Source organism: Aulonocara stuartgranti (assembly GCF_965226115.1).
Source record: "Aulonocara stuartgranti genome assembly, chromosome: 15".
Taxonomy (NCBI): Eukaryota; Metazoa; Chordata; class Actinopteri; order Cichliformes; family Cichlidae; genus Aulonocara; species Aulonocara stuartgranti.
Genome location: NC_138951.1, coordinates 30,977,960 through 30,998,781, shown reverse-complemented (window position 1 = coordinate 30,998,781; position 20,822 = coordinate 30,977,960). Strand labels below are relative to the sequence as shown.

The window sequence follows — 20,822 nt, the reverse complement described above, 5'->3', positions numbered from 1 at the left end:
TTAAAGCCTTGTTATAACGCAGCTGCCTAGCTCATTCTCCTCAGCCCCAGTCAGCCCCTTCAGTGGAGCTGGTATCTGAAATCTTATTGATCAGTTGATCTTTTGCTGATGTCATTCTCCCCAAATGGAAACTTTCGGCTAGTACCATGGTCTTATGTAACTAATTGAGTGGCATCGCAACAGACAACTCTGATCGATAAACTAGTTTATAGTTGGCGCTCACCTCTGCTGACCTAATCGAACATTCAAACACCACAAACAGCTGTTCTGGCTTGAAGGTTTTGTTGATGTTGTTCGGTTGGAGAACTCGAGTATTTCAATCAAACACTCTTTTTAAAGGTCTCCTCTCACATCTGTGTTGGTTTTTCACATAAGTAACAGCAGGTCCTCTTTATCTGCAGTTCCATCACCCAGAGCGCCACAACAAGCCTCTTCATATCACTGCTGCCTCCTGACAAAGAATCCGTTTGATGAGACTCTGATGAGAAATTACTTGAATTATCAAGCCGGTGTAAGTGGACTCTAAAGAATTGCCTGTTCAGCTTTCATATGTCAAACACTCCACAGCATCAAACAGCTGCTGTCGTCTCAGACCTGAGACCTGTTACGAGGCGAGACAAATGGAGCGAAACTAAAATTGGATTTCCGAGCTGTTAAAAGATAATATTTGATTTGGGGTCTTATTTTCATAACTGGAGCCATCATTTGTTATTGATAATATCATTACAGTTACAGTTGATGAAATGGTGGAAGAAAGATGAGCATCCAGATAATCAGAGAAGTTTTTGTCTGTCGTTAAGATAAATTCCAGTTCAAAGACCAACTTTCTTGTTCAACTTTCAGGAGCTTTGCGTGCATGCGTATGGTAACGTATGGCTGTTTACATGTTCTTGTCTGTACTTTAACCTCCCATAAGAGGTATCTCCGTCATCGCAGTAGTTTTTTAATTGGCGAAAGACAATCATTCAAATAGCATTGAAAAATGGTCTGTTTGATATTATCTGTTTGTCAGTCTATCAGTATCAGTAATAGCCATTAAATTAAAAAAAAGAAGAAATAAGAAACACCCTTCAACTATGTTATGTGTGTTGACGTTGTATAGCTTGTCCACCAGAGGGCTTCCTTGTTGGTGGCATATGTGTTTGGAACAATAAAGAACTACACTTACCTTTATGTTTTATGTGTTTCAAGAAAAAAGAACATCCGCCAATATGTTGAAATTAATAAAATATCACGCTCTGTAAGTGACATTATATATATCCACTAAAAAGTCAGCAGAAAACAATTTTCTTTCTATAACTTACCAGAACTAGATTTTTGCTTTTTCTCTGCATATCTACGTGAAGTATGTTCACCTAATATTGAAAGAGGAAAACTTTCCATCAATGTATTTCACAAAGTAGTTACCAACTTGCCATATTATGCCACTCGCATGTGTGTTCAACTGTGCTCCAGATGGTGCAATCGAGCTACAGCTACTTTTCTGTACAAATTATGGGGTTGTTTGTAAATTACCTCAAGTATCATTTTCTGCTTTATGTAATGTTAACCAAAAAATGGGTAAACTCAGCAAATATCAAAGCATTATATACCCACATTAATAGATGCAGAATGGGCTAATAGCAGCTAATGATATCAGCAGGTTAGGAGGAGGTAACTGTTTAATCTGTTTTATTTGTGGTAAAATGTTATAGAAAATACAAACACAGCTAGATTACAGATTCTGCCATGTAAAGCCTGTTATAAAAATGATGTTTCAACCTTTCAGATGTTACTGTTAACAACTTTAGATTTCGAAGTTGTATCTGTTATAAGTAACATTACAAATACAGTGTAAAGACAGAGTAAGGGTTTCACACTGTATTAATAAGTACTCATATTGTATAAGCAGGTTGTTTTGCTCTCACTTATCCAAGTCGTTGCATTCATTTGACTCAGTCCCAGTCAGTAGAATCGTTATTTGGACATTGAAAGCATTACATTAACTGCTTTCGTTTCACACATTGCGAGGTTTTCCAGTTGAACTTTCCACAACACCTGCCTTGTTGTCAGGATTATTGCAGTTTGGTGTGACAAACAGAGAAGCAGAAAGGCATTCGAGATTTGTTCATAAAAGTCACTTTGTAATGGCTTTTGAAAGGGAAAACAACAACTTCTGCTCTATTTCAGCCAGCTTGATGTTTTCAGTCTTGTCTGTGTGGAGTCGTTGAGATAATGCTGGCATGGCTGAAAAGGTTTTGCAGGCCACTGGTCTTTATCTCGAGTTTTAGCCAGTCTGATGGGAGTCAGGCTGGATTGAAGTAAGTCCATATTCAAGCTTCTGTCACTGGACAATTCAATGTCAGACCTTTGGCTGCCCTGCTGCTACATTCACATTACTGTCAGCTTTATCTAATTGAAGTGGTGGATTTGCTTTAGGCAAGCAGGAGCTCTGGCTTGTAAGGTCAATTTTGAACTTTTGCCAACACTTTGAAACTATCTTGTAGCAGTTTTAGCAGTTCTGTGTGGGTTTTAGCTTCAATTAAAGGTAAGCAAAGATCACTCCATGTCACAATGTTGCCAGAATTTGACTGAGCCAGTGTCTAGACAAAATGCCTTTTTGATTGTTTCTTCTATTGCTTTTTTATTACTGTACCAGTTTGAATTTCTTTCTTCCTTAGTCTCTTTTTATTGTTGACCTCCTGTTATCCAATAACATATTCTATAAAAGGTGTGTAAGGGTCAGAAAACAGTGCTGAGATAGATATTTAAAGGATACTGTTCTTTCTTACATCTGTGATAAGAGGTAAATTAACAAAACTGGTGGAGGAGAATATTGATTCTGCAAAAGTTAGTCTACAAATATAAAGCATATAGTGTCACAGAGTAAACGTGATCTGTATGATTAAGACTCGCTGGTTCTTTTAGACTAAAAGCCTTCCCGAATCCTTAAAAAGATGAAGACAATAATCTAAAAATAAGGACTTAACTGGTAAATCAGGTCTTCAAATATTCAGAATGCTAAGACCTGAGAAGCAGGAATCAACATACAGCTTTTTCCTCTAACATTACAATTTAAAATTAATCTCAAAATATTGCTCAAGGGTTTCGATCCTGGCACAGAAGGAATCAAATCAGTGAAAAGCAGCAATTCCAGGTCAAGCAGCTCTAACATATTAGCCTAAATTGATAGCCTACATACAAGATTTCCACGGTGACAAGGACATGGGCAAGCCTGCAATGAACTACATGAACCAAATATTATTGCTTTGTCAAATTGCTTAACCATAGTGGCATTAACAAAGGTATTAGAAGGTCATAAATATAACTTGTGGTAAACTGCAGGAAGCTGGTGGATTTAGTTTGTGTCTGACGTGTCGGTTTGATGGTTTGAAACCATTATAAAACAAGGTTTCTATCTGATATTTCAATGTTTATGTTTTATCTTTCAGATGATCCAGTATTCACATCCACCACACACCATGATTGTACAGAAACTGAACTTGTATCTTTTTAGCTCGTTTTTGTCTGTTTCTGATTTAGTCATTGGACTTCAACCCAGTGCAATCGATCAATGTCTCTCTGGAAAGATGGACGGTGCTGTTGTCCATCGCTCTTTCCAATTTAGCCATGGTTGGCAGCATCGTATCTCCTCCTTGATCTTCTTTCAAGAATCTTCAGCATTTTGTGGTTATCGGTGAAATTAATGCTGCGAAGGGAGTTAAGGGCTAAACATTCTAACAGTCTATCCTCAAAGAGCACTTGATTATATACACAGAAAGTGACGGCAGTACTTGTGTGTAGAAGGAGTCTCATCAACACTGAACATGTTAAAGAGGATTTGGATCGTGACTATGTTAGAAAAAGTTTTGAACGGACATTACGGAGCTACAGCAGAACCTATCCTAGTGTATGTACAGTCAGTCTCTACTACCTCAGGCTAAACAGTTCCAACTGCCAACCAAAAAATAGTTTTAATATATTTTAAGAACCTCCTTAGTACCATACAATAGTATACAATCAATCAAATAGTTCCATTTTTTCTGCTTTTGTCTTCACCCATTCGGCTGAAGTTCTTGTACAAGATCTTTAATTTTTACCTTCTAGGAGTTGCATCTAAAAAGTCATGTTGTTCTGATTTTAAAAGTTTAAAAAGATCTGCTACCATACAATGTACTTCACACAGTTGTTCCTTTATCCTCATTGTGAAGGAGCTGTTGTTGCAGCTCATTTCAGTTCAGAGTGTAATTTTAAACTGGATTTTCTTGCTAATCCTCCTAGCGCTGACACTATGGTTTGGTCCCTCCTGCAGGAGTCACCCTCTTTGTGGCACTTTATGACTACGAGGCACGGACAGAAGATGACCTCAGCTTCAAGAAGGGAGAGAGGTTCCAGATTATCAACAGCACGTAAGTTGCAGCTGCTTATCAGTCTGTCCACACTCAGGAGAAATGCAAGTCTACGAGAAGATGGCGCTAGCTACTTGGAGAGGTGCAGACAAGTTTTCAGATGAGTCGAAAGTGGCAGCTTGTACACGAAAAAGAAATGTTTTGGTTTCATAATGTAGAGCAGGAAAGAGCCCAAAATAAGCCTGCTTTACTGCTTCAGTTTGTGAAACATAAAAGCTGTGTTCTGCTCTGGCAACCTCAGCGTTGAAAACTCAATTATTCAAACCATGAAATAAGACCTAAGACCACAGTAGCTGGTTGAGAAAGCCAGAATTGGCAGCAGCTTTTCATAGGGTATGGCATTAAAGGGTGCAGAGCCTTTCACATGAGGTAAAAGTGGTGGCTTGAACAAGCAATATGACAGTCATGATTTTACAGAGGGTGGAGCAGGATCTCCAACCAGCAGTGATGAGTGTAGTGTAACTTCAAGACTTCCTTCTGAACAGGAAGTGCCTAGGTTACACCCACAGTCATGTTGGCTTGCCTTTCTGCTAGTCAGCAGAACTGCAGCAAAGTGTGTGTGTGTGTGTGTGTGTGTGTGTGTGTGTGTGTGTGTGTGTGTGTGTGTGTGTGTGTGTGTGTGTGAAACTGAACAAGAAAAGAGCCACAATCATCTGCCAGCTCTTTAACTATCCTTGATGGTTTTCATTGTCTTTGTGTCTGCATCCGGCTGCATCTCAGCCTGCCTCTGTTTGTTTGGGTTCCTGCGGCAGTGCGCTGACATTTGAGGAGAGCATGAACACTGCTGGGACTGCGCTGTGACCCTGTTCTCCTTCACATTTCATTGTAATAAGGTTGCTCAGTACATGTGCAGAATAGCACTGCAGAGGGGACCCATATAGTTTCAGAATTAAACAGTAGGCTGTGAGTGTTGCTGTTAGTTTTGTGATTTCTAAGCACATGAACACAGTGGAGTGACAGTATTATGTTGCTGGTATATTGCTGCTGGATTTCAAAATTGAATATTTATTTTTCAGAGAAAAGTTGGGTTTATTACTTGTAAGAAGAATGCAACCATGAAAACAAAGTTTCTATCAATCTAGTATATAACACTGTATAGTGTATAACGCTGATATTGACTTCAGTTTTCCTTATAAGGCTAATAAGATCAAACTTATATGCAAAGATGAGAAATCACAGAAGCTTGTTTACTTGCTAACAGTAGGTGCAGATGGTAACTGATCTCAGAGCAGTGAAAGCAGAGCCAGCAGCAGCTTGTCTACCTCGCTAGTCTCTTGTCTCTTATCAGTTTCTTGTCAAATACGAGAGGTTTATCCACAATGCTCACACATAGACACCAGAAAAAGCTGCTGACTTTACATTGTGACAAGCTTAAATCAGGACAGATACACCAGCAGAAATGAGACACACTTCAGATTTCACTGGACTCATAGTCATTCAGAGTTAAGGCTGCTTCCAGCGACAACAATATGGCAGTAATTTTTAAGAGACGGAGAGAGATGAGACAGGCTATGATGAAGAGCGCTGTTTGAGATGCAAAGGGAAAGAAATCTTTTGCTTTGAAATTGATGTTTATTTTTTGATTTCACTGGGCAAGTAGTGCTACCTTGCTTTCCCTGACTGAGATCAATGTATATAAATGGTAATTGTCACCCACTGGTTTTGGAGTGACCATATTGAGTTAAGAGGGTGGACCGCTAAGTTTTCAGCTTTTGGCTTTTACAATCTTGATTTCCATTGTCCTTGATAAATATAAATAAATCAACATGCTAATATGGGTTGTCAAATTAATCGGGCAGCAGCTTGAAGTAGTTTGTTAGAAATAATGTGGAAATTGCACAAATTTATCTTTTTGGTTTCAGAGAAAATTCTAAGTAAATTCTAACGGTGGAGCAATCTATATAAACCTTAGAGACTAAATTTAGGTCAAAAATGGGAAAGAAGTTCACAAATTCCCCGTGATTCCTTGTAGAAGTGAGTCAGTGCTGCTAATTTTAGTAACATGGATGTTTGTATTGGTGGTCTTACTGATACTATATTATAAACAAGCACAAGCCTCTATTGTTAAAAGGTAATGCAGTTCCCATGTGAGTTTTCTTCTGATTCATTTTCATTTTCAGCCTCTTGTCCATACATGAGTGCCTTATGGCACAACAAGGTTAGCCTTCCTTCTCACCACACCCACTTAGCCGCTGTCTTGCACATTCCACAACACACCTCGGCCTTTCCAGGGCTCCAGCCAGAGCAGGAAAAAAGTGTCATTAAAGCCCCAACCTCCCTCCTCTTCCTCCTTTCTGTATGTCTTTCTCCCCAGCATGAAACATAGATTGCTATATCTTTACTCCCTTACTTCTCTCCTTTCCACCTCTCTCCATCCACCCACGCCTCAAGTATGGTCAGGGCTCCTTTCAGCTGCCCACACTGACCCCTGGTGGAGAAAGGCAGTAAAATTGCCTAAAGCCTTCGTCTGCTCTAGCCTGTCAGAGCTGGCAGTGACTAACAGATGCCCCCGCCTGCCTGGGCAACAAACTAGTTCTGGGAGAGTCTCAGCTGACAGAAGGCAATGTGTCTCCTTTGTGTTACATGATGGCATCCTAAAGGAAACATCTCTGAATGTTTAGAAGCCACTCCCTTCAGCTCAGGTTTTTTGTAAGCCACCATTGAGCATGTTATTGTGTAGCTTCATCAGACATAATAAAGAAAAAGAATCCTACACTACACGATTACACTATTAGTAAATTCAACTTGAATTGTTCTGATCCGACCACAGGCTATGAATAAACGTGCTGTGGTGTGAATGGCCGTCTGTACCACTCGTCTCAGTCGACACAGTGCTGTATTTAATTATACTCTCATCAGCAGTCACCACAGGGAAAGAGGATTTGAATCCATTTGGAGACAGGAGGGAGGTTCCTTGTTTACTCTCGTTGTTGTTTTCAGTCTTTTTGTGGTGGTACAGAGTTGGTTTAAAGGGTTTGTTTCAGGAGACAAAAGAGGCAGCGGGACAGACTGGGGCCCACCCCACCCCGTCTGTTTATGCCTCCCCGGTTCCATGCAAACACACATATCGACATTACACAGAAAAACACATCCTCTTACTGCTGCATACTTTTTACCCTCAGAAGGTTTATTGTTGAGACTTCATGTGTGCCTCTCTCCCTCCCTTCCCAAGGGATCCCCTCTGAACAAAGGGAAGCGTGTCTGTTTCTGCCTGGGATGTCGTCCCCAGGCAATCCTCATCATGGCTTTATTCAGAATAAATGAAGGCTCAGCAACGCCTCTGCGCTCCTCCCCTTTCCTCCACTCCCCTCTCTCTGTCTCTTTCTCTGTCTTATAACCGTCTCTCTCATGCATAGATAAACTCACACACATCTAAAGCCATTCCTTCCCAGTGTGTAAGGGACATGATAGTAATAAGTGCAGAGTGGTACAGCATGTCAGTGAGGCACGGTTTTAGCACAGAGATGGAGAGACGAAGGGTACATTGTTAGATACTACAGCAGCGGTCTCCAACCTTTTTTGCGCCACGGACCGGTTTATGCCCGACAATATTTTCACGGACCGGCCTTTAAGGTGTCGCGGATAAAACTAGTACTGGTACGGAAAAAAGAAGATTTATTCATAACACACGTGAAAAGACCCAGGAAAACCGAGTTAATGATAAAAACGATAACAAAATAACGCTGAAAACCGATAAAAACCCTGAAAACCATACATTTCACACCTGAGCCTCAACTCTCGCGGCCCGGTACCAAACGACTCATGGACCGGTACCGGTCCGAGGCCGGGGGGTTGGGGACCGCTGTACTACAGTACATTTTTACTTTTGTTGGCAAATCCAATCTGAAACTCTAAACTACTGGTGTGATTCCACCTCTCAGTGTTTTGTGATCTCCATACTTTGTCTTTATATTTTTAATATGGGTCAAAATTATTGATTTAGCTACTTATGAAACTATAGTGCAGGACGTTATTAATGTCAAATTCCTTTTTGACATTATAGTCTTCATATCAAGACGTCTGTTTTAGAACTTTAATTATTATTTGATTACAATTGATTGCTTATTATTAATTAAGAACTTGGAGGCCAGCAGTAGTTTTTCAACAAACATTTCAGAGGACTGGGGGATATAGTGCTTGTCCTTGGAGATTATTTCTAGTAGAACATTATAGAACACTTCATTTTTTGAGCCAAGCTCAAGTTTTCAGATTTTTTAGGTCTAAATAAACAGAACTGACCAATCAGATGACTGCATTTGGCAACGAGTGTACTTGTAGCTCAAAATGCAGCCTGGTTGAATTATTATAATATATTATAATTATTAGTATAGTACTATTTCACCTCAGCCTCTGTGAATTTTTTTCCAGATGTGGTGCTTTAACTCAAACTCCTGGTTTAAACCATGAAAGTCTCCTTGCTGCTGCCTTCTCATGAGGATTGGATGAACCCAGAATCTCAGTTTCTTCCTCGTCTCGTTAGGAAACATCAGGACCAGCTTCAGCTTTTTATAACGTGTTTTCTGATTTTTTTATTTTTTATTATTAACCTTTATTTAACCAGGAAAAGTCCCATTGAGATTAAAAACCTCTTTTGCAAGGGAGTCCTGGCCAAGAGGCGACAACACGTTGAAATTACAAAGTTACATACATATTATAAATAACAATTACATTTTAAAAACATTTTTCTCTGGCTCTCTCAATCTGGACTTAAAAGCATTTAATGAAATAAGATCTGCTATCTTCCAGTCTTTTTGCATCATGTTCCATGTGAAAGGGGCAGCATAAGTAAAAGCCCTCTTTCCCAGTTCATGATGATGAGGAAATAATAATATACACCTTCAAAAAAATACATCTTTATTATATCGTCATTATGTTCTTACTTCAGCAGCTAAAATATGCTCTCCTGAACTCATTGAGCTGTTCTTTGATAACGTGCATTTCTTTTAGCTGTTTCTTAATTTTAAACTTATATAGGGATTATAGAGTTCTATATATGTTGCACAAGTGAGTGGACCAGAGCATGTCAGCTCATATAAAATGAAGTTGTATAAATGTTCTCCTTTCCTCACCCTATTCCTCTTTTTGTCTTTCAGTGAAGGGGACTGGTGGGATGCTCGCTCCCTCACTACCGGTGGCAGCGGCTACATTCCCAGTAATTATGTGGCTCCAGTGGACTCTATCCAGGCTGAAGAGTAAGTAGCATATGTGTGTGAGCGTGCACTTGTTCATACCCGCTGACTTTCATAGAGAATGTGCTCTGAAGTACTTTGAGATTAGTGGATGTGAAGCTTCAGACTGACAGCTGCACGTTAACCTTCTGAGAAAGGAAGTTCAGGAGAGAGGAACAGTTTATACTTTATACTCAAGGCAAGCTTTTCTACTGGCCTTATAAAATGGCATTTATGTGACACTATAAAGAGTATTATGTTTGATTCAGACATCAAACGGCTGGATTATTGTAATCTTCCACACAGATGTTTTTCTGAATCAAGATTCAGTCAATTCACTGTGAAGAATTATATTATTCTTGTGCATTTAGCTTTGTAGAGAAGCATTTTCATACAGTGGTAAGCTAACGAGCTCACATAGGACAAGAGAATGAAGCACCAGTGGCAGACCTGCCAGTTCTGGTGTTCTCTGGCGAATGCCATTCAAACTATATGGTGTTGGTCTGTCAGCACAGGGCCTGATAAAGGGCACTAATGTCAACCTTATAGCATCTGATTCTGACATGTTGTTGGGAAACATGCACAAGTAGATCACTGGAGGTCATTTTGGAGGGCTCTGGTAATGATGCCCTGCTCACACAAAGAAGTACATACTGGTCCAGCTTCAGGGTTAATGCATGTATATATCCCTGCCCAGCTCTTCTCATGTCTCTTGCTACTCCTGAACACTTGTGAGACTGTATTAGGAGATGCAGAAAACCCTATGTGCCTTTCTAAAAGAGCCAGACTACTTCTTCAACTTGAATGGACTACAGGTACCGTTTCATGCTACCAGTAGTGACAAGGATCCTATTGAAAACAAAAAACGAAAGAAAATTGAGTCAGGGGGACAAGGAGAGAACGACGATCTCTTGTTGGAGGTTGTCTTTGTCACGTCTGCCGGGGCAGTTGGCATGGAAGGAATGAGGCTGAGGACCCAAGTGGAGGCAAACTGAGACGAAGGTGGATGATAACAAAAGCCTTTATTGATGGTTGAACAAAAGTACAAACAGGTGGCACAGAGAAAACTAACCAAAACTAAGCATTAAGATAACGCAAACCTGAAACTAGAAAACTTGGAAACACGAGGACAGAGGTAATCCAAAGGAACCACAGAGGATGATAACATGCAGGAGGAAACGCAGACGATCAAATTGAACAAAGGAAAGCACACACTATATACACACCAGGTAACGAGGCAGGAATGCATAACAGGAGGAACACACGGCTGGGATTAATCTGACATAACGAGACACAGGAAGTAAATCAGACTACACTGACAAAGGACCAGGACCATCAAAGTAAAACAGGAAACACACAGGCTGAACTCAAGACATGTAAGCTTAACACAATGAACCTGAAACGTGGGACAGGAAGGCACAGACTAGACACAACACGGAACACAGGGAAGGCACATAACAAAACCTGAAATCAGCAAATACTAAAAAACTAGGGAGCTAGAAATACTGAGACAAAAACTAGGAGACTAGCAGGGACAAATCATGAACTCAGAAACTATATAATAATTCAAAAATACAAAACCACTGAGTCACCGACCCAGGACCGTGACAGTCTTGTTGATGATTTTATACTGTACCTGTTGTTATTTTCATTTACACCAAAGCATTTAGAATCCACTCACAATAGTTTATGCATCCTTGCTGGACAGATTGATATCCCTAAAGTTTAACTGACTAACTTATACTGTGATGATCAGGTGTTCCCTTAAGATTTTTGAGCAGTGTATTTTTTTCTATAAAAAATGTAGTTAAATGTAGCTAACAAAGCAGTAATTGATGCTCTTGTTGATGGAGCTTAGGGTTGTAGTACATCCATCAGTTGAAAGGGCACTCAGAAATCTGTGAGGGGAGAAGAGACAGCTGCTGGGTAGTGTTGAGCACGAATCGTTTTCCAAATTATTGCTCTCACGTTGCCATTAGGGATGGGGGAAAAAATCAATACTGTGTAGTATCGTGATATTTTGTTTGCTAATAATGTATCGATACAGGGACAGCAGAAATCGATATTTTGTTACAAAAAAAGTTTTTGTGGACTGGAACTCTGACTTCAGAGCATGTTGATCCTTTTTCTGAGCAAGAATCCTGACATTCCTTCACTGTCCAAATGTGTTTAACTTGTTTTTTGGCAGCAATAAACATGACAGTTTACTTATTTTAATTTAAGACATGTTTTATTTTAATTAAGTTTAAAACTTTTTTATTTAATGTAAAATTATATTTTGTTTTAATTAACTTTCAAATTCTTCAGTTGCTGAAGGGGCTGCATAGTTTTCATAAATAGCTATAATTGTACCAGATGGTTGCATTCAGTTAAGTTGGACTAGACTGTAATACAAACCGTTCAGTTTGTCAACAATAAAACTGATTGAAATGAGAGAAAGACTGAGTGCAAGACTTTGATATTAGATAAAATGAATATTGATAAAGTTTACCTTTATGTACAGAATCTGAATATCGCAAAATATTTTTTAAAATTGCAATAATATCGTATCGTGCGTTAAGTATTGTGATAAGATCGTATCGTGGGATGTATGGTGATTCCCACCTCTAGTTGCCATGTTGTGATACTCGAAACAAATATGTAATGTAGGAATGTAGATTGTCAGTGTTACTCTCCATCCATAATATCAGTGTTGACCGTCTCATCATCACTTGATTTCATCATGTGTTACATAATGTTAAAAGGTCAGCTGGCAGCAGGGCTCTCAGTGATGACATCGCAAACCCCGTGTTCCAGTGCTATCATACACATTTTGGCCTCATTCATTTGTCCAACAGTGTTGGACAAATGTTGGACAAATGAATGGCCTCTTGAGAATTACGCTTATCTTAACAGTCTTTTAGCATCATCAGACTAAAAAGCTCCACGATACTGTCCGGGATTTTCTGATTCCTTGTCAGAACCATTTTTGGCAATACCCCTGGAAATAGTAGTACTATGATGTGACCTTATGCATGACTTGAACACAGTGACTGCAGTGTGTCTGTGTTTGACTTCTTTTCCTATATTTGCAGCTGGTACTTTGGTAAACTGGGCCGTAAGGATGCAGAGAGGCAGCTACTGTCTACTGGCAACCCTCGAGGCACCTATCTCATCCGAGAAAGTGAAACCACAAAGGGTAAAAAAAACCACAAAACAGACACACTGACACACATCGACCTGTAAGTGTGTGTGTTTATGCCATGACAGATTTACTACTTAGGAGTAAGAAGTGTTCACAGCTGCCTGATGGTGTAATCACAAGTAGAACGCATGGAGTATTTTCTAAGCTCTCATATTTCTCATAAGACTTTTGTAGTAAAAGTGTAGTGTGATAGCCTCTGCTTTTTGAATAGCAGCAGAACTGGATGGGTAGAAGTGAGTACTGAAGTGTTGAATGGGAACTTGGTGTTCAGTGATTCGAACCTCCTGGTCTGTCTTCCTCAGGTGCCTTTTCCTTATCCATACGGGACTGGGATGATCTCAAGGGCGACCACGTCAAGCATTATAAGATCCGCAAGCTAGACAGCGGCGGCTACTACATCACTACCAGGGCTCAGTTTGAAACACTGCAGCAGCTGGTTCAGCACTATTCAGGTAAAATACAAAGATTCTATAATTTGTCATGTTGTGTAAACTTGTAACTATTTTTGTTTGTTGTGTATTTAAGGTCGACTTAAAAAAAGGTAGCTTTGCAGTTTGTTCTTGTAAATGTGCGACTGTTCAGTCTGAATGATTTTAGATTGTAATTGCTTCTTCCACATGAGCCACAACAGTGTTCAGTGCCGTTTTGGTTGAATGTCATTAAAGCTGATGGAGAGGTGGAGAATGGCTAAAGGAAGAGTCTGTGCAGGTGTAGAGCTCTTTGTTTCAGAAAACGCTGAATATGAGCCATTGTCATTATTTATTCAAGTAAATTTGAAGAATTTCAAAATATTCTCATTCTGGTCTGTTTGGATTTTCTCCTCTTTGTTAGGACAAAATATACTATGAGATAATACAATATGGTTTTATATGTTTGTAGAGGTATAGGGCTACGTTTGTGTGTTAATCCTTATATATTTATATATTTAAAGTATATATACTTATATATTTAGTATTTAAAAGTAGAATGGGAGGCAGAGCGTTTAGTTTTCCGGCCCCTCTTCTGTGGAACCAGCTTAATTCAGGAGATAGACACTATCTGTCTCCCGCTTCAAAGTTTCCTTTTTGCTAAAGCATATAGTTAGGGCTGGATCAGGTGACCCTGAATCCTCCCTTAATTATGCTGCAGTAGATGTAGGCTGCTGGATGATTCCCATGATCTTCAGTCACCTTTCTGACTCACTATGTGTTAAATAATGTTCATAATATTCTAATATTATCTAATATATCTAATAATCTAAACTCTATGCTTACAGTACAATGCTTCCACTAAAGCTATTAGTTTTCCCTTTTTTCATATAGCTATATATATGTTGTTAAAAGCTTATGTTTAAGATGGACAACCAGTCAGTCAGTCTAAATGGAGAGGGAACAGAGCTAAAACAGCCTCACTAATGCCGAGTGTAAGATAATAAGAATCAATTTGAACCTAGAAAAAAACAAATAAAATAGGTTGATCTTAACAAAAATCGTCCAGTTTTAAATGTGTTTATCCTTTTTACATGCTCCACTTCTCCACCAGGTCTTAGGAAATTCAGCTTGGTACTTTCTGCTTCAGTCCAGGTAGACAGGAATGATCACATAAATTTAAGTTCAGATAATAATCTGGTAATATTTAATGCTGTACTGGGAAATGCTGAATGTATGATGCAGATGTCAAGAAAGTGCATCGCTGGCCTGAAAACAAGCAGATCAAACGGGAGAAATGCCTTTTCTTTTTTTAAAAGCCTTCCAGACAGACGTTGCCGTAGACAGATTTGTCGGTGGATGCAGAGCACTGACACTGCGATCCCATTTTCACAAGCCCAAATAGGAAAGTGTTTTGTGTGGTGTCCATTTCCGTGAATTGATCAAACATGCATTAAGCAAACACTGTTACGCTGTTATTGCATTTTCACATACAGGAATAGAAGATGACTCGTACTGTGAGACACAAAGACATGGCCTGTGTTGGAATACCTGCTAGTTTGTGTCTCACGTGCAACTGGATTCACATTAATTTTTAATGCAGCAAACAAGAGGCCACAGAGAGAGCACTCTGACACCCTGAAGAGCCACTGTGAGCCCATCCTGCTGTTCATATTGAGCTTATTGGAAACGGACACCCCACTGGTGCACTGACACATATATGTTTTACTTATTACTTGTTAACACGGATTCTGTTTTTCAGCATTTTCTCACTGTCTCGCTTCTACTTGTGCTTCTTTGAAAGCGTGCTCATTTGTTGTGTTTGATCTCTCTCATTCTGTGTCCCTTTGACTAAGAACGGTGCTTTTCCAGTCACGCTCCAGTTGTCATTGACATATTGATCTCTTGAAGTCCTAAAATCAGTGCCATGGATTTTCTGTATGCGTTAGCGTCATGGCACATTAATCAGAATCAGAATCAGAATACTTTATTGATCCCTGGGGGAAATTATTTTTTGTTACAGTGCTCCATTTTAAACCAACATTAAGACAAGACAGACAATACGCTAACTAAGAATAGTACAATATATACATATATATACATACATACATACATACATACATACATACATACATAAGTCACTTATAAATAAATAGTTGGAAAAGAAACATGTGTAGTTGTAGCAGCAAACAGTGTGTTAAGTGGATGCGTTGTACAGGGAGATGGCCACAGGCAGGAATGATTTCCTGTGTCGTTCAGTGGTGCTTTTCGGTAATCTCAGTCTCTCACTGAACGTGCTCCTGTGACTGACCAACATGTCATGGAGTGGGTGGGAGGTGTTATCCAACATTGTCTTTATCTTGGACAGCATCCGCCTCTCCGACACCACCTTGAGGGAGTCCAGCTCCATCCCCACAACATTGCTGGCCTTACGGATCAGTTTATTAAGTCTGTTGGCATCTGCGACCCTCAGCCTGCTCCCCCAGCATGCAACAGCATAGAGGATCGCACTGGCCACCACAGACTCATAGAAAATCCTCAGCATTTTCTGGCAGATGTTGAAGGACCTCAGTCGCCTCAAAAAATAGAGACGACTCTGGCCCTTCCTGTAAAGTGCTGTGGTGTTTTTAGCCCAGTCCAGTTTATTGTCAATGTGTACTCCAAGGTATTTATAGTCCTCTACAATGTCAACACTGACCCCCTGGATTGAAACAGGGGTCAAGTGTTTCCTGGTCTTCCTGAAGTCCACGATCAGTTCCTTGGTCTTTGCCACGTTGAGCTGCAGATGATTCTGCTCACACCACGTGACAAAGGAGTCGACCACAGCCCGGTACTCTGTCTCATCATCCCTGCTGATGCATCCAACCACCGCAGAGTCATCAGAAAACTTCTGAAGATGGCAGGTCTCTGTGCAGTGGCTGAAGTCTGTGCTGTAGAGGGTGAAGAGGAAGGGGGAGAGGACAGTCCCCTGTGGTGCCCCTGTGTTGCTGATCACCTTGTCAGACACACACTGTGGGAGACGTACATATTGTGGTCTTCCTGTCAGGTAATCAACAATCCAGGACACCAGAGAAGCATCCACCTGCATCGCTGCTAACTTATCACCCAGGAGGGTCGGCCTGATGGTGTTGAAAGCACTGGAAAAGTCAAAAAACATGACCCTCACAGTGCTCGCCAGCTGGTCCAGATGGGTGTAGACACGATTGAGCAGGTAGATGATGGCGTCCTCTGTTCCGAGACGAGGCTGATAAGCGAACTGAAGGGGATCCAGATGTGGTCTTACTATGGGTCGCAGCTGGTCCAGGATGAGCTTTTCCAGGGTCTTCATGATGTGGGAGGTCAGTGCCACGGGCCTGTAATCCTGGGGGCCACTGGGACGAGGCGTCTTTGGTACAGGGACGAGGCATGATGTCTTCCACATCACCGGGACCCTCTGCAGACTCAGACTCAGCATAAACAGTTTATGAAAGACTCCACACAGCTGGGGGGCACAGGTCTTGAGGACAAGGGGACTCACTCCGTCTGGTCCAGCAGACTTGCCTGAGTGAAGTCTCCTCATTTGCATCTCAACCTGGTATTGAGTGAAGGTGATGGGTGGGGGAGGGGTGTCAGGAATCTCACAGGAGGCAACATGTGAAGAGAGGCTGTCCGTCCTGCACTTTATCGCCACTCTAAATGGCATATGGAGCACACCTTTGCAAATAACCTTGACTCTTTGCAGGGCTTATGCTTTTATTGCTTTCTGCTTTGCGCTATTTTCTATTTTACATGTTGCTGAAGAGCCGAGGAGCATATCGGGCATCGTAGAGCGTTGTTCTGTTCTTCGCATCACCTGCAGGGGTCAGAAAGCAATAACTCTTGGCTGCTAATCTGGCCAAATTCACTAACAGGCTGAGAATCAAACCTAGCTTTACTCTGTTCAAACGACATTTCTGCTAGTCACGAGAGAGAAAATTAAAAGCTGCACGTGATGAAATAAAATAGTCAGTTTCAAGGAGTACTGAGTTTTGTTTGTTGTTTTGTTTTTAATTTTTATCGTTTTGCATTTTTTAGTTGTAGAAATCCGATTCCTTAAGTGTGTTTTTACAAATAAATGGCTGCAGTTCATGATGATGCTTTTGCTTTTTGCATCCCACTGATGTCAAGATCACTCTCTGGTCTTTACCTTATAAGGTCAAATGCCTTCTTGTGAATTGGTACCATTTAAATAACATTTTATTAAAATGCATTGATAGAATCAGTGGCTTCAGGGGAACAAATTACAGTAGGAGTGTTGTTACCTGCTCTCACTCATTCACATTCTGGTTGCGTAATAATGTCTTTAAAGGCAACTGACCCAAGAGAAGACCAGGAAACAATCCTCTGAAATGATTTATTGCGATTATAAAACGGTTAACAAGCTAGCCCTGTCTACTTTTATATTCTGTTTATTTATTTTTTTCGTGATAAATTGATGTGATAAGGCACTGAATGGATTTGTGTATGATCCTACCATCATTCTACCAAAACCAGGTGTTGGGAATTGCTCAGGTTTGTAATTGATTAGAGAGCAGAACATAAACTTTAATAACTGTCAGCAATAACACATTTATGAGCAGGCAAAATGGAGTTCAGCAGCATCACAAAGACTAACTTGGTCTTCAAAATAAAATGAGCTTTCCACACTTTAAGCCGCCACCTCTTTCTGTGAAACACCCTCTGCTTCTGTGTTTTCTCCGTGGAGACGGTGCACATATTGACAGCTTTTATGACAGCCAGTGGAGAATACACAGAGCCGTATTGATGTTTGAGCGGAGCAGCTGTGGCAGCAGGCAGGTGGCCCAGATGGGCTTTGATGGCCGTGTTCCAGGTTTAACACTCCTGTGGGTGAGACGCGGGCCTTTATCTCATCTTTACTGCCCTGTGCAAACACCCTGGGGTCTTACCAGTGACCGTGAGGATAAAAACCAAGGGTCACTTTATCATTGCTGTCAAGGCAATATCTAAATATCAGCGTGAGGATGCCTGCGGAAACTCTGACCTAATCCACTGGCTTAATCAGTCGGGGGCAAACATGAGACTTCCTTCAGAGTATAAGAAAGAATGATTTGAACGAGCACATAGATGTCGTGGTGTTATCAGCTAAAGTGACAGCAAACAGGCCTAATCTAAATGGAAAGGGCACTCATCGTCCTAAACAAGTATGGTCGATAATGCTTTTCATAGTACACAAAGTACCTATGATTTAACGTTACATAACTATAAATATATACATTTTACCGTGCAGCTATCTCTTTACGTAAATGGCCATTGTTATCGTAAACCGTGTGCACGTCGCCATGCCCTTAGCCACAGGAAGCCTTTAGAGTCTTTAGTTCTGCTTGTTGCTATTGAGTGTTGAAGACTTTTACTGTTATACTGTGATACTCTACCAACCCAGGCCAGAAATAACCATTAAAGTCATTTAAATTTCAGCTGTAACTGCAGAGCTAGGTACTGTTTTATTTTAGCTTTCCAGCAACAGATGATGCTTGTGAACTTATAGCACACTCAGAGGTAGACTGCCAACAATTTGAAATGACAACCGACCCCCAGTTTGGCTGTTTGGCTACATGTCAGAGCTGGCGTTTGTATCTCTGGCTGCTGTTTTAACCCCTTCACCACCCAACACCCAACAGTCTATACATCATTACTCGCTTGTTTTACAGATTGTTGGGAGTTCAGAGGGTAGACTTCCAACTCTAACTATGCTCTGAAATCATATTATAGAAAATGAGAACATTTTAATAGATTTCTATTCGTTTTGGCTATTAGGAAGAATATACTTAACAAGTTATTACATAAAAAGCCAGTTGTGAAAAGTTCATCCGCCAGTGCTACATCACAACGCTCTAATTTTATAAGTATGAGACGCGTGTGACTTGTAAGCAAACTGATTAATCTGATGATCAAGATGGATGAAAGAGGCCACATCCTGAATCTTTTCACCTGTAATCAGCTCATGTGCCCACCAGAAAGTGAAAACAGAGGCGCTGGTTCTCAGCTTTGATGTTTACTATGCTTCCAGTTGTTGTGCCACTCTGAAGCTTGTCTTTGTCTCCTGCAGGGTGCTGCGCTAACCCTCTGTACATCTCCCTCTCTCTGTCTCTGCTCTTTTTTGCGCGTTGCCGTGTGCTGTGTGTAGATCGAGCCGCGGGGCTCTGCTGTCGCTTGGTGGTTCCCTGCCACAAAGGCATGCCCCGCCTCGCTGACCTGTCCGTCAAAACCAAAGACGTGTGGGAGATCCCACGGGAGTCGCTGCAGCTGATCAAGCGTCTCGGGAATGGGCAGTTTGGGGAGGTTTGGATGGGTACGGATCGAGTCGCCTCCTAGTAAGGGGGCCACTCGGAAGGAGCCACACAGAGCTGACGGAGACACCAGACACAGTCCAAAACACAGGCCAATAATCTGATGGGTTCGATCAAATGAGAACATGGGGCAAAAATGTTGGTAATTCTTAGATTGAGGGTGTTGCCAGTCAAATTGTCCTTGTTTTCCAAACTTTTCTGCCAAAATAATCTGGAAAAATCATCCAGTGTGTCAGGAAACTCTCACAGCCTAAAGGTGGCCTCCTTCCATGTGTACCTCACTGCATGTTCCTTTCCCCTAACCCTGTTTGCCTTACCTCCCCCCCTCCCCTGTAGAGAGTGCGGATGGTTTGTGCTTTAATTTAACGGGCGTGTGTGTGAACTACATCCCTGACACTGTGGGCTTGAGTCATGATGCCTGGGAGATCAGCAGAGACGCACTTGAGTTGGAAGTAAAGCTGGGAACAGGATGTTTTGCCGATGTGTTTTATGGTAAGAAAATTCAAAACCAAACTTTGAAATTTTCACTCTGGCCCATCCCACAAGTACACGTGGAGTCTCCTTTATGCTCATCTATGTATTCATAATTGTGCCAAGAAGCTATTTTGCCATTTCACATGCAAGCTGGAGCTTTCTTATCCCTCTCCAGCACTCCCACAGGATTTTTGTTTTAGTTTCTTAAGACATAAACTATAAAGTCTCTTTGAAAATCAGCTGATACCTATAAGAATAGTTTTCCACCCCACAGTGTATGTTTGCATTCTTATAATATTCCAGTTGAACACTGAGGTGGCCCTGAAAGGTGAAATGCATTGCAGCTTAAGAAAACACCAGCAAACAGAAAATACTCAGCAAAAGTACACACAAACACACACAACAATACTTTTTGTGTGCTTTTGCAGTATTTCTCTATTTGCTGATGGTTTCTCAGTTGCAGTATGTTTGACCTCTCTGGGCCACTGTAGCAGCAGGTTACCAGTCCTGACTTCCAAAATTGAAAGCACAGTCACGATGCTACAGAAGCCCACTCTGATATATGAGCTTAATCTTAAATTAAGCCCCTTAAAATAAACAAGTAGGTCAAATTTGTCTTTCCTAAGATTCTTGTATGTTTACTGTAAAAAATAATATAAAAAAGGTACTGCTTCAATAAAATAATTGAAGTCATCCATACCTTTACCTACATTCACACAGTATTTTGATAGAGTGCATATTGGAGGCATAGCCGTGCTGTGTTACAGTCACTGACATGTAACCAGTGAGGAGCTTACAGGCTTGCCTTTGTTGATCATCCTACAAAGGATTATCCGCTCCCATGTTGGCGTATTGTGACTCTTAAAGCCCTGCTG

At 40.8% G+C, this 20,822-nt stretch overlaps 1 protein-coding gene across 6 annotated transcripts in view; it reads left to right on the top strand.

Moving 5' to 3' along the window:
• The window catches only part of fynb (FYN proto-oncogene, Src family tyrosine kinase b), a 92,436-nt gene that overhangs the window by 60,430 nt on the left and 11,184 nt on the right, over positions 1-20,822 (top strand). For 4 of the 6 annotated variants that reach the window (XM_082505340.1, XM_082505341.1, XM_082505342.1 and 1 more), the window contains 6 exons: positions 4,292-4,388; positions 9,482-9,580; positions 12,631-12,734; positions 13,043-13,192; positions 19,311-19,475; positions 19,810-19,965. In XM_082505340.1, coding sequence (XP_082361466.1) covers positions 4,292-4,388; positions 9,482-9,580; positions 12,631-12,734; positions 13,043-13,192; positions 19,311-19,475; positions 19,810-19,965 — 771 coding nt within the window. The remainder of the gene's footprint in view (positions 1-4,291; positions 4,389-9,481; positions 9,581-12,630; positions 12,735-13,042; positions 13,193-19,310; positions 19,476-19,809; positions 19,966-20,822) is intronic. The other 2 variants (XM_082505344.1, XM_082505345.1) reach the window with 2 other exon arrangements.